This window comes from Eurosta solidaginis, chromosome 3 (assembly GCF_040869045.1).
Source record: "Eurosta solidaginis isolate ZX-2024a chromosome 3, ASM4086904v1, whole genome shotgun sequence".
Classification (NCBI taxonomy): Eukaryota; Metazoa; Arthropoda; class Insecta; order Diptera; family Tephritidae; genus Eurosta; species Eurosta solidaginis.
Window position 1 is genome coordinate 261,626,416 of NC_090321.1, and position 16,626 is coordinate 261,643,041.

General features: G+C 37.9%; 1 protein-coding gene across 1 annotated transcript; it reads left to right on the forward strand.

Moving 5' to 3' along the window:
• Window positions 1–964: 964 nt before the first annotated feature.
• Window positions 965–13,059, forward strand: LOC137246139 (uncharacterized). The gene is made up of 3 exons (XM_067777230.1): window positions 965–984; window positions 1,097–1,497; window positions 12,380–13,059. Exons 1-3 carry the CDS (start codon window positions 965–967, stop codon window positions 13,021–13,023), a joined length of 1,065 nt encoding a protein of 354 aa, XP_067633331.1. The 3' UTR covers window positions 13,024–13,059.
• The last annotated feature ends 3,567 nt before the right edge of the window (window positions 13,060–16,626 follow it).

A 16,626-nucleotide genomic window follows, 5' to 3' on the forward strand; every position in this document is an offset into this window, starting at 1 on the left:
TATTAGGATCATCTAGGTTTTTGAGCACTATAATATCCCGGACAACTACCACGTGGACATCTTAGCCGAAATGACGTGGGGTTTTCCTGGCCGCCTCTTGTCTGCTCTGCGCAAATGGCTCCAGAGTAAGCTAAGAAAGAGCTGAACAGACATTTCCCTTAATATGGTAGCGAGATCATCCCGCTAAAAAGTGGATGACAGACGGGCCTACGGTGGATTTACAATGTCTTATTTATTCTTGATTATTGCGTTGCAACTAGTCAAGGGCCAAGGGGAGTCCATGCATTGCATCTCAACAAACTGGAAATTTCTTCCTACTACTGCTACATACATATGTAGAGGATGACGAGGTAGAATAATTTGCTCAAACCAGGCCAAAAGATTTCGGTTTAAGTTCACTTGGGTCTCTAAATAATTCATCTTTGAATCGGGAAGCCGCTATATTCGAATCAACATTGTAAATACTCAGCGGTTCTCTGAGTACTGTCAGCTGACTTTACCGCTATTTCATATGCTGATGCAACGGACCTTCATGTAGGCTAAGTCAGCTACTCTCACCGAGGTAGGTACCACTCAACGTGACCTAATCCTTCTCAAAAATGTTTACTTTCACTACAGACAGGACGAGAGTAGGTTAAATCGTCCTTCTTTTGATAAGCAGAAATTCGTATTTGCGTTTCGTTCATTCAACGCATGCCAACATGTGTCTTATGCGACACAGATTCCTTCATGCCACATCGTTATAAATAATACCTACGTAGTACGTTGCCCTTCCTACTTCGATTACACTTTTATAAAAATTTCTCTTTCATTGAATTTTTTATCTCATTCCTTTATGTGGTGTAAGTAATTCCCCCGCCAACCATCACTTTCGTTTCAATTTCATTTTCTAACCCAATGAAGTGTTAAATTTAATTTAAACTCCTTAAATTGCTTATCGCCAAATGTGCCATCAACTAGCCATATGTCCCAGGCGCATGTGCGGTAGCACTCTCACATTGACTTGTTGCATGCTTGGCGCTTCAAGTAACAAACTCATTGCTGCTTGACGTCTTTTCTGCCACATCATTTACTATTCCAATTAGTTCCCGTGAAGACGCATCATAATGGAGTCTCTGGAGCAAGAATTTGATACATTTTTTGGCGATTGCAAGAAACAAGGATTCACTGCGTCAGAAATGCGCACAATATGTCAACCGTTGTTGGAACGACGCAACAAAAGATTTTGGGTGCTAATGTCCGGTTTAGTGGCCCTGATGGCTACTCTGTACTTACTCTGTAATTGGTGTGATGAATTCAACTGGTTTGTAAGCGCCATCGGACGTTTATTGCTAATACAATTGTTGCCCTATTGGGACTGGACTCCATTGTATAATAGCCGGTGTTTGATTGAACGTGCAGTGGATAAAGAGGATGGGCAGAGTGTGTCAGCACCTCCTGTGAGTTTAGGCCGGTATGAGACCGAATCTGTGAATTGTATACTCTGCGAAACACTTGGTGAGTAGTAAGCCACGTATAACCAAACCTAAAATTTAATATTTTGCAAATAAAATGTTTTTGTTTGAGTGTTGCATAATGAGGAACCATTTGCGTATCTCCAAGTGCTGTAAAACTATTAAATATTCGTGAGCCAGTTTGAGCTTAAAATAAGTCCTGCTTCCAGCATTGACGTCCAGATAAATGTTCTCTCATCTTCATATGTCACACATATTGTTAATAATTCGGATTCAACTAGGAAGCCTTTAAACTATCATTGGCGTGCGAAGCATTTGCTAATAGGTTGAACTCTATCCAACTTTATGCAACCGATTCCAAATTATTTCGGCATTAGTTTCATCTCCGATTCAGTTTTAAGATTGTCTGAATGTTTTAAGCTAAAAACATAGTAGATTGTAGTTCTCAACCAGCTTATGAAATGCATGTTCTCAATACAAAGCTTAGGCTTATTATTCCAATTCGAGGTTTTTACAGCCAAATGAGGTAGCTCAACCAGTAGTAATCACCTCAGAGACACAAACGCTCACTATCAACTGATAACATTCTGAGATACTTGGAATCCCTGTACTACTCCTAACAGACTTATATATTAACCGATAGGGTGGTTCAAATACGACCACGATAGCTGATCAACCTGTTTGATACAAAATTATTTTATTCTGTTCTAAATATCATCATCGCGCTACGTTATAAGCTTTCTTATAAATAGTGATTGAACTTCAGCTTCTTCAACCTACGAAAAGATTTATCTGGTCTTATTCCAAATAACTTAATTTAGTATTCAGCATTAGTCGTCTCATAGTAAACTAGGTATGGTGACATAAAGTCAGGGGCTAAAAGATCAATTGACGTTATGTCCACAATTGACCAAAAGACCAATTGGCTTATAACGTTTTCAAATGGTCACAAGTTCAATTGCTTTTATTACCTCACTTAATTTGACTTTATGTCAAATTAGAAAAGTTCCGTTCCGCCTTATGACTCTTTCGGGAAAGATACAGGGACAGTGCGCTGTCAAAACCCCAATGACCATTGATAGGTGAGCCTTAGTGAACCCAATTACTTCGGTGGACCTCCTGCCATCCACTTTCGGCCAGACAAATTTCGCTACCCTGAAAGAGGTGGTGTCCGGCCAACATTTGCTGAGCTGAGCCATGCTATGGAGAAGCAAACCACAGGTGGCCAGCGGAATCCCGAAATCCATACAGCCGTCTCCATCAGATTCAGTTGTACCGCTTCGGGCTAAGAGATCCGCTTGATAGTTACCCGGGATATCACTATGGCCCGGGACCCAGATAAACTTAATTATAAAATAGTTCGATGCAATCGCAAGCGAGGTCGGGCACTCCCATACCACCCTCTATCGCACTGTAGTTGAACTCAAAGCCCTGAGTAGATTTTAAATTTCCTAACCGAAGTAGCACTGGATAGCATTCTATCCACCCCATTCTTAATCGCATCAACTTCCGCTTGGAATACTCTGCAGTGATCAGCCAATTTAAACTTGCGGTATACATTTAGATCTTGATAAAAGACCCCCCTCCAACCTTTCCATCCACCATGACCCATCCGTGAACAAGTTAACCGATCCCCTGCCCCAGATAAATCCTCTTTCGCACTCCTCTCGGGGCAATGACTGGGATGAAGGTTGTATAGGGAGCAGTTATCGGCGTAAAATAGACCGCCCTGTCCGGGATAAAGTCGAAACTGGTAAGAAGGCTAGAGTGTCCGAAGTCAGAAAGCCCATAGGCCATATCACGACCTTTATCGCAATATCTACTGGATGTGGACCTTATTGGGCCAGCTTTTTATGCGATTTTTCACTAGAATGTGACGAAACTAAAGGAAAAGGAGCACCGTTTCCAAAAATTTGAAATTGAAAAAATTTCTCTTTTCACTCGACTGAACAAAAATATAGCGAAAACAGTAAAAGTAAATGTGATTCAACAAGTTGTTAAAATTCTTATAATTGAAGGTGCGAAACAAAATAATTGACTTTATGGCCACTTGACAAAACGATTGCTGTCTTTGTGACCATTTCGTGAAAGCCGAATGGTCATAATATCAATATGGTTGACATTGTAACCATTTTAAATTGACGTTATGACCATTTAATATGGTCAAAGGCTGATCGAAGAATAAAGATGTTGCATGCGCGAACTTCAGTGGAAAGCAGCGGAGCTTCACAAAATTCTAGTAGGTCACTTCCACCACACCAAAAACTTTAATACAATTTTTAACATAATTTAAGCACAACAAGTAAGGAAGGTTAAGTTCGGGTGTAACCGAACATTACATACTCTGTTGAGAGCTATGGTGACAACATAAGGGAAAATAACCATGTAGGAAAATGAACCGAGGGAAACCCTGGAATGTGTTTGTATGACATGTGTATCAAATGAAAGGCATTAAAGAGTATTTTATGAGGGAGTGGGCCATAGTTCTATAGCTGGACGCCATTTAGGGATATCGCCATAAAGGTGGATCAGGGTTGACTCTAGAATTTGTTTGTACGATATGGGTATCAAATGAAAGGTGTTAATGAGTATTTTTAAAAGGGAGTGGGCCTTCGTTTTATAGGTGGTCGCCTTTTCCAGATATCGACCAAAATGTGGACCAGGGTGACCCAGAACATCATCTGTTGGATACGGCTACTTTATTTATATATGTAATACCTGCCAAGATTTCAAGGGTTTTTTATTTCGCCCTGCAGAACTTTTTCATTTTCGTCTACTTGATATGGTAGCTGTCACACCCATTTTACAGAGTTTTTTCTAAAGTTATATTTCGCGTCAATAAACCAATCCCATTACCATGGTTCATCCCTTTTTTCGTATTTGGTATAGAATTATGGCATTTTTTCATTTTTCGTAATTTTCGATATCGAAAAAGTGGGCGTGGTCATAGTCGGATTTCGTTCATTTTTCATACCAAGATAAAGTGAGTTCAAGTAAGCACGTGAACTAAGTTCAGTAAAGATATGTCGATTTTTGCTCGAGTTATTGTGTTAACGGCCATGCGGAAGGACAGACGGACGACTGTGTATAAAAACTGGGCGTGGCTTCAACCGATTTCGCCCATTTTCACAGAAAAAAGTAAGCGTCATTAAATCTATGCCCCTACCAAATTTCAAAAGGATTGGTAAATTTTTGTTCGAGTTATGGCATTAAAAGTCTCCTAGACAAATTAAATAAAAAAGGGCGGAGCCACGCCCATTTTGAAATTTTCTTCTATTTTTATATTTCGTGGCACCATATCATTACTGGAGTTGAATGTTGACATAATTTACTTATATACTGTAAAGATATTAAATTTTTTGTTAAATATTTACTTTAAAAAAAATTTGTTTTTAAAAGTGGGCGTGGTCCTTCTCCGATTTTGCTAATTTTTATTAAGCGTACATATAGTACTGGGAGTAACGTTCATGCCAAATTTCATCATTATATCTTCAACGACTGCCAAATTACAGCTTGCAAAAGTTTTAAATTACCTTATTTTAAAAGTGGGCGGTGCCACGCCCATTGTCCAAAATTTTACTAATTTTCTATTCTGCGTCATATGCTCAACTCACCTACCAAATTTCATAGCTTTATCTGTCTTTGGTAATGAATTATTGCACTTTTTCGGTTTTTCGAAATTTTCGATATCGAAAAAGTGGGCGTGGTTATAGTCCGATATCGTTCATTTTAAATAGCGGTCTGAGATGAGTGCTCAGGAACCTACATACCAAATTTCATCAAGATACCTCAAAATTTACTCAAGTTATCGTGTTAACGGGCGGACGGACGGACGGACATGGCTCAATCAAATTTTTTTTCGATCCTGATAATTTTGATATATGGAAGTCTATATCTATCTCGATTCCTTTATACCTGTACAACCAACCGTTATCCAATAAAACTTAATATACTCTGTGAGCTCTGCTCAACTGAGTATAAAAATACACTGATTGTAGTTTTAGAGTGTAAAAATGTAAATTCTGAGCACATAGCTGAATTAAAAGTGTACGAATAATTGTTAAATAATAAATACAGACAGTAGTAGTTTGACAAATTCTGCTGTGGTAAGTGGTGAATGTGACCTACTAGAGGTTTTCTGAAGCTTGCTTCACGCTATTTTTCGTCCCTGCAACATCTTTATTCTTCGATCAGTCTATGATATGGTTATAACTTTAATTGACTTGGTGGCCATTTGAGTGAGTGGTCAACTCCCGCTTGGGAGAGTCGAGTACCTCAGGTTCATGTTCAATGTGAAAATTTAATACTTACGTAAAACTTAAATTAACTATACTACAAACCAAGAAACGCACTACCTGAGATTCAAGGGGTTGTAAGACGCAACTTATGATATATCCAATGAACGTGTCAGCGTCATCTAGGCAAATAGGATATGAAATAGTCCGCACTGCAGTCGGGTGGTTTAATATTTGACTATGGATTAATTTCCAAATCTACCAACCCCCTGCTCTTAATTATGAAACGGGAGGTAGGCAATAGCCAAAATATCTCAGAAATTTGTTACCCTTCCTCCGCAGTCGTTGATAAGGCATCCATAGCAGGAAAAGTTAAACTGGAAGCAATGCGAACAATCTCTTTAATTGCTCTTCGAACTTTAAAGTAAGAAATATCTCGCAGCCTACGATGGTGAAAATTAACCTTTTCCTCTTATTAATGAAAACGCTAAGATCAGGGTCTTAAAACAGATATAACACTTTATCACAGTTGGTAAACCAGTTATATTTTAAAAAGAAATTTTCATTTAGTTATAAGATATCAAAGTTCAAGGCATGATATTTGAGATCAGGTAGATATATAAAGCATTTTCTTTTCTTGAAAAAGCCTACTCCGTGTTGATGTATATTGGAACACTTTTCCGCCATCCCTTGTCCAATTTCGTTTGTAAACATACTGGTTTCGGCGTTATGCCATCATCAGTGTCATTTTTTGTTCTCGGAGATGAAGGCGCAACACCGGAACCGGTTTTCTCCAAACAAAAATTAATAACCGATGACGGAAAATCGTTCCTATATATATGTCCATTATCCACCCTGTCGGAAAATCAACAAAAGAAATCTTACTCGAACTATTTTCGCACCAATTACTTTGAGTCATTTTTCAGACCAAATGGGACTTTAACATATTTATTGTTTTTGTGGTCTCCTATTCATTCTAGTGCTTGGAGGAGAGTCAAAACATAGTTATCGTTGAATCCCCATCCTCAGAGCCAACTTTTCTGGGAACGTGGAAGAAGTAATTTGTTTTTTTTTTTACTACTACTGAAGGAGTCAGTGGATCCGCCATCCTAGATATATCTTGGCTTTATTACGGTCTTCTTACCACCAATATAGCTGGATTGAGGAAATCTATACAGGTTTAATATAATAACATTCCCACTACAGTAGAATCTTACCACTAAAACGACCCTGTACCCCCTCAAGCATACTTCGATATAATTTTTCAAGATAGCGAAAGGTTTTATTTAGTAATTCAAGTATAAGGTCTCAGTTTATTAATTTATATGTTGAAAACTAGAATTGCATTATCGCTGTATTTTGATCAACACCCTCCCAACTAAGTAGCTACTAAATATAGTTTGAGATAGTTTGAGAAAAAGAAACAATATCTAGGTTAGGAATTTCCTATATTTCTGCTCTGAGATATGTTTGTACATTCTCAGTTCCCTCATTGCTTTCCAGTTATTTTCTGATTAATTTCCATTAAACAACTTGCTTTCTGATTAGTTTTGTTTTCTTGATTTCCACACAGGGTGGATAATTAATGTATATAGGAAGGACTTTCCGTTATCCCTTGTCAAATTTGGTTTATAGACAAACCGGTTTCGGAGCTGCGCCATCAGTGTCATTTTGGAACTATGACGGAAAATTGTTCCAATATCCATTTAATTTCTCACATGAACTTAATAAAGAGAAAAGATTCACCCTCTCCTCCACCAACTATTGTAAAAACTTTAGCTCAGAAATGTGAGTAATTTTTACTGCAGTCGAATATCTGTAGGGAAAGTGATGAATCGACTTCTCTTCCTCCATAAGTTGTCTCACTACAGATGTGCTTTTTTTAGAAGGATTCTCATTATTTTTTATACAAACATGCCCATAACCACGTTGAGATCTTGCTTCCATCATAGTGGATTCATTTCGAGCTCATTTTTATTAAGTTCAGAAAGTCTTTATGTTTCCCTTAGCATGTCCAATAGTAATATCGGGTGTAAGTTTGCAATTGAAATAACCAAATTGAGAAGTAAGATGCCTAATGGATGCCAGCGATGCTCCACACCTTCGTGCAATGTCCGATTTAATCAAAGCTTGATTCTAATATCCTCAAGTCATCTAACTTATCGAGTCGTTGATTGACCGTGCGAGCGAACATACGTGTTTATCAAATTTCGGCTATTGACAACGAAAGTGAGAGTAAATCTTTGTGTTTTTGTTTCTTCTGTGTATCACAAACAAAGCACTCAATATGAATGCTACAGGAGAGAACGATGATGAAAATGACAATACTGTTTTTATGTGGCAAAATATGCCAACTAAAATTGGAAAACGTGTCAATGAGGAGTCTCCCAAGCTATATCAAAATAAAAAGCAGATTCTTATACATCCAAATCGATTCGATTTACTCAGCGATGATGACGATCAAATGGAAGCTGGAGAGGATGATAATCTAGCAGCGAGCAAGGAAGCAGAGTCGACTATTCCAAAGCCACCACCATTAATCATACCAGGCGTAGTGATGGAAAAATTAGACTTATGGTAAAAAACATTGATGCTTACAGAAAAACTGTCAAAAATTTAGATATAAGCAAAATCAGTTATCACACCTATCAACCAAAGCAAGAACGATCATATAGAGTAGTGTTAAAAGGAATTCACTATTCCACTCCTATCGAAGAAATTACCAATCAAATTACAGAGCTAGGACATAAAGTTAGAAATATTTATAATGTTAAAAGCAGAATACATAAACAACCTTTGTCAATGTTCTTTGTTGATTTGGAACCGAATGAAAATAACAAAGAAATATATGAGCTAAGACATCTAAATAATGCAATAGTTAAAGTAGAACCTCCTCGTCAAACAAGTGACATTGTCCAATGTCATAGGTGTCAAGAGTTTGGACATACTAAAACGTATTGCAAAAAACCCTATAAATGTGTGAAATGTAATTTAATGCACCCAACAATTGAGTGCACAAAACCTAAAGACTCTCTCCCAACATGTGTTCATTGTCTCCAGCATCACACAGCAAATTATAAAGGTTGTGCTGTATATCAACAACTTGTTCGCAAAAATCCGCTACATTACAATCGTGCTAAAGAGAGTACAAGTATCAACCCAGAAAATCACGCTCATTTAGGCAATGAAGCAAATTATACCGAAAACAATTCTAATGAACTCAACAACAATAAACAGTCATACTCAAACGTTTTAAAAGGTAACTATGAAAAGAATGGCGAAAATGCAATGGAAAAAATAGAGCAGCTACTAACTAAGCAAATAGAGTTAACAAACACGCTGCTTAATATGATGTCTCTACTCATAAATAAATTATGCAAGTAAATCTAAGGTTAGCAATATGGAATGCCAATGGCTTAACCCGTCACGCAAATGAAACAGAATTATTTTTAAACGAAAACTTTATTGACATAATGTTAGTCTCAGAAACTCATTTTACTACCAAAACCTATTTCAAAATTAAAAACTACGATTTAGTCACATGTAATCACCCAAGCAATAGGGCGCATGCTGGTTGTGCTGTGCTAGTAAGATCTAGCATAAAGTATGATGTGCTAGAACCAAAACAAACCACATCAATACAAGCCGCTGGAATAAAAATAAAAGCAAACAATGCCGACCTACAAATTTATGCATTGTATACACCTCCACGTCATACAATCAAAACTGCTGAATATGAAAACTTGTTTAACTCTTTAGGACCTAGATTTTTAGTAGGAGGCGATTATAACGCGAAGCACCCCTGGTGGGGCTCACGTACTTCTAACCCAAAGGGAAGAGAGCTTTACAAATGTGTTGTTAAAAATAATTTTAGGACTTTGTCGACTGGTGAGCCTACGTATTGGCCCAGTGACTCATCGAAAATTCCAGATTTATTAGATTTCGCTGTGTACAATGGTATCCCAGCCCAATTACTAGAAGTAGTCAGTTCTGAAGAACTCAGCTCCGATCATTCTCCTATCATTATTAGTTACGACACTCTAACTAGCCTGAGACAACAGAAGTACAAAGCATTAAGCAGTAAGAGTCAAATTAATATTTTTCAAGACTGGTTAACTAAAAATTTAAAACTTAATATATCAATTAAAAATTCAGTTGAACTTGATAATGCAGTGGAATATTTCACAAATCAAATTCACGAAGCGGCCTTTGTTTCTACTCCCCAAACGAGTAATGAGTTTAAATCTCGTAGCTGTATGCATGTAAGTGGTGAGATAAGAGCACTAATTAAGCATAAGAGACGCCTTCGGAAAAAATGGCAAACTACCAGAAATCCAATAGACAAAACTGCACTAAATAGAGCTACAATCAGGTTAAGGAAAAACTAATAGAATTCAAAAATAAATCAGTATCAGATTATATACACAGCTTAAATGATAGAAATGTTGATGACCATAAGATCTGGAATGCTATGAAATACCTCAAATGTCCCAAAAAGAGAAATGCGCCTATAAAAGATAGTAACAACGTTTGGTGTAGGACAGATAAGAGTAAGGCTAATGCATATGCTAAGTATCTAGAGACAACGTTTACTCCGTTTATAAACCAAAGCAATAACGATTATGATGTGCTTGCATCTCTGGATACTCCATGTCAATTATCTCTACCGATAAAACATATTACACCGAAAGAAATTTCTTCTGAGATCAAAAACTTGAGTAACAATAAATCTCCTGGGTATGATAAAATTGACGCCAAAGTGGCCAAGTGCTTACCGAAAAAAGGAATCATGTTCTTAACTCTGATATATAACTCAATATTAAGATTAAACTATTTTCCCACGCAATGGAAGTGCGCCGAAATAGTTATGGTTCTTAGAGCGACAAAACCTGAAAATCAAATATCTTCTTACAGGCCAATCAGTTTATTGACACTATTCTCCAAAATATTTGAAAGACTATTTTTGCGCAGATTATTCCCAATACTGAAAGAAAATATGGTAATACCCGAACATCAATTTGGTTTTCGCCGATATCATGGTACACCCGAACAATGCCACCGCGTTGTTAATTTCATAACGGATTCCTTTGAAAGAAAGGAATACTGCTCTGCCGCATTTTTGGACGTACAGCAAGCATTTGACAAAGTATGGCATCAAGGCCTGTTATATAAATTAAAAAATATACTTCCTACACCTTTTTATCTTACACTAAAGTCTTACCTTGCCGAAAGATCATTTTACGTTAGAGTGAATGAAGAAATATCTGAAATAGGACACATTAAAGCTGGAGTACCACAGGGCAGCGTACTGGGCCGTATACTATATACCATTTTTACATCTGACATACCCGAAACCGAAAATATTCTAATTGCTACATATGCTGATGACACCGCTATACTAGCATCAAGTCAGTCTCCAATTGATGCAACTAATCTAGTTCAGAGAGAATTAAACGAGATACAGACGTGGCTGGACCGATGGAAAATAAAAGTAAACACAAACAAATCTGTACACGTTTTGTTTTCACTTAGAAGGAAATACTGCCCTTCACTGCAGCTAAATGGTGATATAATTCCCAAACATGACGGTGTCAAATATCTTGGTATACATTTGGACAAACGGCTAACCTGGAAATGCCATATTCAAGCCAAAAGTAAACAATTAAAGATAAAAACCAACAAACTTTACTGGCTACTAGGCCCGAAATCACCGTTAGATCTTAAAAATAAAATTTTAATATATAAGGCCATACTAAAGCCAGTATGGACCTACGGAGTACAACTGTGGGGTACTGCTAGTAATTCGAACCTAGAAATTCTACAAAGATACCAGTCCAAAACTTTAAGATTAATTACTGGTGCACCCTGGTTCCTTACTAATAAAGCCATTCATTCTGATCTAGAAATTCCTTTTACAGTACAAAATATTTACAGAAAATAAGTAATCATGATAACGGGCTAGCAGTTGCATTACTTGATGAATCTAATGAAATTATTAGACTTAAAAGGCATCATGTATTAGACCTTCCCTTTAGAATTAGAATAGACCTTCCCTTTAGAATTTAATAACTAAATGTAAAACTAAAATATTAAAATGTAACTTAGATGTCTGAATATAAGCTCACATTTATGTAAGTTGCATAATTGCAGGCACATATATTATTATTGACCTCAATGGAATTCAATAATATAAGTCACTTTTCTTAGTCATAAGTTATAGAATTTACTTATTATTTTAAAATAGATTGCAAATAAACAAATTATACAAAAAAAAAAAAAAAATCTAACTTATCAATTAAAGTAGTTACATTGGTTTCCGTGCTACAGTGCGATTACTTTGAAAGAGTTTGCCTAAATTATTAATTAGCGCTTAATTGCCTAAGCGATTTTGGCCGTTTCGTAACAATTCACGCCAGCTGTCATTGCTTCGCGATAACTAACGGCAATGGAAAGCACCAAGCAAGGTTAAGCCATCCAACACATTGGATATCTCTCCCTTCATCTGCTTCCATGCTGCGGTATCGACTGAAATACTTTCTTGGCCGAAGCGTCTTCATCCATTCGCATGACATAACCTAGCTAGCGAAGCCTTTTAAAAACATATTTCTTTATAAACTATGTAAGACTTGTACAAACCTATCAATTTGTCCAATAAATATGCATTGCTAATAGATATTTTTTGTCTTCTAGAGCGAATACCTACGACATTGAATGTGACATTCTCATTCCTTGAAAGTACATATCTGGAACGTGGCTTACCAGTTATAGTTACCGACTCACATCAAACACGCTCACTACACAAGTTTCTCGATGAGATTTACACTGCACCAGCGGATTTCCTCGAAAGCAGCCCATGCGATATCTCAACGAACTTAATGCTTAAAAAAATGTTCAATTTGGAATTGGCTCTGGAGAAAATCAAAAATGCTCCAGCCGATGCATCAAGCAAGTGGTTTCTACAGTTCCGTAATTGTCAACGCCGCGCTGTAAAGGCATCACGTCATTTCGTAACACGTCCTTATTACTACCCGCTACATCTGGAGCCATTCTATTCAAGTTGGGTATTAATGTCACAGAATTATGCTAACGAAAAGTTTCGTGAAATTTATTTGCAAGGTTTAATATTTGTGCAACAACTTTATGGCCACTTTGATGTACGTCTGAGACCGAAACAACCTTGTCAAGATATTTGTCCAGTTGTGAATATACGTTTGGGTGCTGGGGAGTGCTTGGTTTTTTCAACGGATTTATGGATTTTCAGCTATGGCACCGAAATTTTGGAGCACCGATCTGCTTCGATAGCAACAGTTTTGGAAATTGATTGGCAGTTATAAGAGTTTTTGAAAAAAGCTAAACAAATATATGTATGTACTTACTAACGGGTTTCTTGAAAATAAATCTATTTTATGGATAATTTTATTATTTGTATTACAAGACTGACATGCGAAGTAACCTCAAGTAAGCTCAGCTGTGATAAGGGCTAGAGAGAGGAAACAGAGCAATCTACGCTACAAAGGTCTTAATGTTCCCCCGTTTGTAATCATTTCCGAAGTGCTACAATCTTGTCCAAACGCTCCTGATATTTCGCAGAGCTGAAATCATTTGGTGAGAGCTTGGAGATATGACCTTTTATAAGGCCTCTCTTTGAACAATTAACTTCTCTGTAGGTTAGGTTGCCCCTATCAAGGGTATTATTAGGATAGCGCCTGCTGGGTAATTTGCAGCAAAATTACATATGCGGTTGTTTTTGAAAGGAGCATCCGCCTCGGGAAAAACAGGTGGGCTATGTCGAACCAAAACACAATAAGCGCTTGCCAAAGTCCAAGGGAGAGTTGATACAGGTAAAGGTCAATAACTTGAATTAGAACAGTAGGTTGAAGGCGGGTGGGATATAGGACACGCTTCAGTCTCAGAAGCGTAACAGCTAGCAGCGATAGCAAGATGTACCTCTCTAAATTTGCAAGGCAAAGCGACGTAGGAGTTCACAACAACGATTGACCATGCACCGCAAAAGCTTACTGGAAAACTTAAATGTGGTTAACGCGGCGAAGTGACAAAACAGACCCTGACTGTGATAGCAATCCCTATTTTTCCCCCTTTCTTCTATTCATTGGTACAATAGGATTAAGTTGATTAAGTCTAATAATAATGTGACCTTTAAATGAACAAAGGGAGTTAATCCATAGCTCCAAATCAAAGCAGAAACGCTCGGTTTGGTGTTGAACCTATTTCCCATCTACCACATCCTCAGCACAGACGGTTCCAAAATGGAAAGGTGAATTGGAGCTGAAATTTGTTCAAAGCAGCTGCAGGTTATCCAATTGCACCGACTTCCTGGATCATGCAGAGTCTTCGCAGGTAGCGGTCTATTCAATAGAGAGAGCAGCCAGACTGCTCCAGGGTGATAAGGGTACAGACATCAATGTAACGATCTTCATCGACTGCCAGGCTGCCTTAAAGGAATTAGAATTTAACGTGGTACAGTCGGTTATCGTGCGAAGGTGTCGAGCCTCACTGGCGTCCATAAGACACCAAAATGCCTCCCTTTGCTTGTTCCAAGCGCACAGCGACATTGAAAGAAATTGAGATCGACAAGAAAAGTTCCGATGTGGACGTAAGCCAGACGGACAGCTAAGTTGACACTACCGGGCCAGCTTCTGAGGATGATCGAGGAATATGAGATTAGGGCAATGGACTTGCTGTCGACCAACCGGTGTGATAGCGAGATGGCGAGCTAAACAAGTCTGCAGTGAGAGTACTTGAGGGTGTCATCTCAGGTAATTACGCTATTTCACCAATGCTCTGACGGTAGCGCCTACAAACAAGCTCCCTCTGCAGAAGCTGATGGCATGAGGAGGAAGAGCCATCGATTTATCGATTAGGAGTAAACTATCCACCTTTCCAACCTTTGTCAGACTGTCGAAAAGTCATGCCCTCAGAAATATGCTCCCTCTGCAGAAGCTGATGGCATGAGGAGGAAGAGCCATCGATTTAATCGATTAAATCGATGGCTCTTCCTCCTCATGCCATCAGCTTCTGCAGAGGGAGCTTGTTTGTCTCTGCCGATTTCTAGGACTAAAACGACTCATATTTCTGAGGGCACGACTTTTCGACAGTCTGACAAAGGTTGGAAAGGTGGATAGTTTACTCCTACTTAAGTTAATCAGAGAAGGCAAGTGGGGCTTTGAGGAACACTAACCCCTATTCTGCATTTCGATTACGTTCCCGTTCTACGCTCCGCTTCAATCGAAGTTTGGTATTCTGCATTACGACGGAATCGTAAAGGGAAGAGGAAGAGCAAATGATTTTTCGAAATCAGCTGTTGGTACGGAATGTGTGAACATTGGAACAAAATTAATTTAAGAAAATTTGTAAAAAAAAACACTGAAAAACGTTTATATTTTATTATCCACGCCATTTTGTACAAAAAAAGCAATAGAATATACTGCCGCAGTGTTATATTTTTTTGAGTGAAGTGCTTTCATAATTGTAAGTGTGTTTTTGTCGTTATTTTGGCCTATTCCCTGCCGTGGCCACCAAGTTTTGTTAAAACGGATTCCTGCACGAATATAGTTGACATTTTCTGAATTTTAAGGATGCTAATTTCATTGCGCTGGCCTAAAATACTTTGTAAAGGTTTATTTATTCTTTCCGCAAGGATTGTTTACGTTTTCGCTTCACCTTCCTCTACGCCGGCAGCTTGCTTTGGCATATAACTGGACCCAACGAACAGACACAAATTATAGCTGTATATTATAATGGAATCAATAGCCGCGGCATTATTTGTGGAGTTGGAAAGCAACGCATACGAAAATAGCCGGGCGAGAATGGAAAGGCAAATACTGCGAGATTTGTGTAATCTATTTGAGATGAGTGACGAATTGTAAGAAATTGAACTTAAAAGTGGTAAAGTTTAATGACTTATTTTCTTATTTAGTTTCAAAAAAAACTTTCGACTTAATAAGGATGCTTTCAAGTATGTGTTAGATACTTTTGCGGGGCAAATACGTCCAAGGACTTCGACATCGACATGTTGTTTTTGACCTGGAAACATATAAAAAACAATCATCATCAAGCCTTCTACGTTTCTTAACAAGTTTTACTTACATTTTTGTTAAAATTCTGTTATAAATTAATAAAAAAATAAAAGAAAATATTTTTCCGCCAACTAATTTGCAACTTAGAAAAACGGAACTACGATCGAAATGAAGAATACGCAAAATCGAACGATTCGAAGTTGGATCGAAAGAGATTGGAACACAGAATACCAAAATTGCCAAATCGAAAAAATTCCAATCCAAGTCGAAATGCAGAATAGGGCTGATAATAAACTAATCTGAGTGGATGGATGTGCCGCCACCAGGCACTCACAATAGACAAAAATGTCGTCGAGTAGAAGTGTAGGAAATTGCCATGCACGCCCTCTCGACCTTACCTAACCAACCCCATCGTTTATACCGGCAACATTCACCCGAAAGGTGCTGTAGTGACAAATCTGAATGCCATATCAGAGAATCGACTTTATTACGATATCATGTAGACACTGCACTACTCTTGGAGAGAGCCCCCAGCACTTGACTATTGTCATAGTACAGTGGAACCAAAGCCCTCCTATCCCTACCCGTCGAATAAAGCATCCATAAAAACTTTCTGTCAAAAATAATTCCAAGGTACTTTAAACCGGTATAGCGGTACTTCCCCAACAGAAGAATCTTGAAAGTATGTGTAAACACAATGAACCAAGTTTCGCTAAGGTTAACAGTTAATGCGCATAAGTCCAGACACCTAGTCATGACATCCAGGTAGCCCCGTAAAACGTCCCACAGTTATTAAGAAATTGAAATTTAAGATTGGTCTTAGTTCAAAAGAGCTTGGATTAGTCTTTTAATGACTTACACCGAGACCTGAGGCGGCCGGAAATCAAATAAATTTTCTTA

What these genes read in the sequence shown, in the direction of transcription:
- LOC137246139 (XM_067777230.1), top strand. Translation starts at nt 965, where the DNA reads ATGTCCCAGGCGCATGTGCG. An exon ending in ATGTCCCAGGCGCATGTGCG is followed by an intron (nt 985 to 1,096) that starts GTAGCACTCTCA and finishes GTTCCCGTGAAG; the next exon opens with ACGCATCATAATGGAGTCTC. An exon ending in TATACTCTGCGAAACACTTG is followed by an intron (nt 1,498 to 12,379) that starts GTGAGTAGTAAG and finishes TTTGTCTTCTAG; the next exon opens with AGCGAATACCTACGACATTG.